The sequence below is a fragment of the Phytophthora infestans genome, genomic scaffold (assembly GCF_000142945.1).
Source record: "Phytophthora infestans T30-4 supercont1.29 genomic scaffold, whole genome shotgun sequence".
In the NCBI taxonomy this organism is placed as follows: Eukaryota; Oomycota; class Peronosporomycetes; order Peronosporales; family Peronosporaceae; genus Phytophthora; species Phytophthora infestans.
In genome coordinates, this window is record NW_003303730.1 from 777,331 (window position 1) to 779,284 (window position 1,954).

Sequence of the window (1,954 nt, forward strand, 5' to 3'; positions counted from 1 at the left end):
ATTCCAATTGTGGTATGTATGTTCTGCTAGCGTTTGAGGTATTCGCTGGTGCCCAAGGTCTGTGCATGCTGAGTAGGAAGGAGTTACAGTATCTGCGCTACAGATACATATATATGTGTCTATAGCTAACCCTTTCAACAAGTTTTTGATATTGATTCTGCCCTTACCAGTCCCACTGAGCTCTACTGAATAAAGTTTCTCATGCTCATGACATGATGCCGGTCGTACTTGCACGCTCAAACCACAAAGTCTTCACATCCAGATATACGTATACGGACGCTTGATTGCTCAACTGACTTAATCTGTGTCGGGCATGGTCGGGCATTGATCGGGTGCTGTCGGGCACCATTAGCCTGTCTCTTCCACACCAGTCGGGTTGAATAGCAAGTGCCTTTTAAAAAAGTGTAGATCCACCCAAAATGTGGACGGGACCACACACACAGAAAACGAAAATATACGACCACCACAATAGCACGATCACTGCCAAAGTATTGAAGTGTTGAAGATACAGAAATAGATAGATTTACACAATCGTCGCACTGTCGCTCATTTAAAATTACGTGGAGACAAACAAAATGGAGAGTGAGAACGATGGTCTTTTAGATGGAGCAGGTAAAGATCCCTGCTAAACATGTGGAACAAGCGTCCTTACTGGCGGAGGCTCAAGCCGAACCGCTCATGTGGAAACCTGCGTTCTCGACTCTGAAATGTGAAAAAGTTCTCGAGTGTTCACGTCGACTACTGAGCAACAACACGCTACTATTTAAGCTGGTGCGGTGGTTCAATTTCCGCGTCGAACACGACCGAGTTCAGCCTAATAGTGTCGACATTCGAGACACTGAGGCTTCACTTGACAGCAAGAGCACAAGTGCAAAGTGGCAGCTCGCCACGAGCTATTCCAGACTGTAGTGACCGATTCGTCCAGGACGTTGGAGATGCTCTTTAGCGATGCGTTGCTGTACTTGGAGCCGGGCCAGACCGCCATCTTCATGCAGATGAAAGAGGCCTTCCGCTTGGCAGACAAGGACTGTAGCGGCGAGATCGACGCGGACGAAGTGGCAGACATGCTGGAAACCATCGTCGCCCAGTCTGGCACGGTCAAGCAAGGCGAGATCCACAAATACGTCGATGAATTCATGCGTGTGGTGGACAAGGATAACAGCGGCTTGGTGTCGCTCGAAGAGCTCGTCGAGGCGCTGGAGAACGGCCTCAAGCTCGAGGTGGAGGTGTACACGCAACGTAAACCCAAGGCCTCGGTTCTGGTAGCCAGACCGGAGCATGTGCTGGCAGCTATCAATGAGAACAAGGACAATGCGAGCGAGAGCGACGAGCCGAAGGTCGTCGACGTGGACTCTGGCGACAAGATTTAGTTCGAACTTTCACCTTTGGATGTGCAGGAAGCGAATGTCAACAATTCTCGAGCCGCGATGCCGTCACGTGAGAGTTATCGGAACTCGTCCCAAGCTTCGTCTGTTGAGAAGAACAAGAGAGTCTCGTCGGCTGCGTCATCGGATCCTGCCATGTGTCGCGAGCACGACGTTCTAAATGTGAAGGAATTCTCCAGTAGCGACATCGCGGCGCAGATGAGACTGCGTACGTGGAATGGCTGCTGGAAGAACGTCGCTACGAGAAGGTGTCGATGGAGGAGCCCTTACTTCTCAACTGTCTCGTCAGTGGGGCGGGGGGTATTGCCAAGAGTCACACAGAGATGGCAGAGATCGTCGTAACCTCCTAACGAGAAAATTCGCATAGATATACCGAAAACAGTACATTTTATCGTTTTGATGATGCCACAAAAGTCACTGTCTTGTTGCCTCAACTACAGCGTCTTTGTAGCCTAGAAGGTCTTGCGATGATCCGGATTGCTTCATCACGCGCGTGTAGAGTTCCGGACGGTAACCGATATGAAACAAATATGGAGCTACACGAACATCGGAGCGTGATCAGATCCTGG

The 1,954-nt window shown here is 50.1% G+C and overlaps 1 protein-coding gene across 1 annotated transcript; it reads left to right on the forward strand.

Annotated features, from left to right (window-relative positions):
- Positions 1 to 603: 603 nt before the first annotated feature.
- On the forward strand, positions 604 to 1,735 carry PITG_13533 (uncharacterized protein; the record flags this gene model as incomplete). The annotated part of the gene is made up of 4 exons (XM_002899696.1): positions 604 to 868; positions 910 to 1,340; positions 1,398 to 1,547; positions 1,589 to 1,735. 4 exons carry the CDS (start codon positions 604 to 606, stop codon positions 1,733 to 1,735), a joined length of 993 nt encoding a protein of 330 aa, XP_002899742.1.
- Between the last annotated feature and the right edge of the window lie 219 nt (positions 1,736 to 1,954).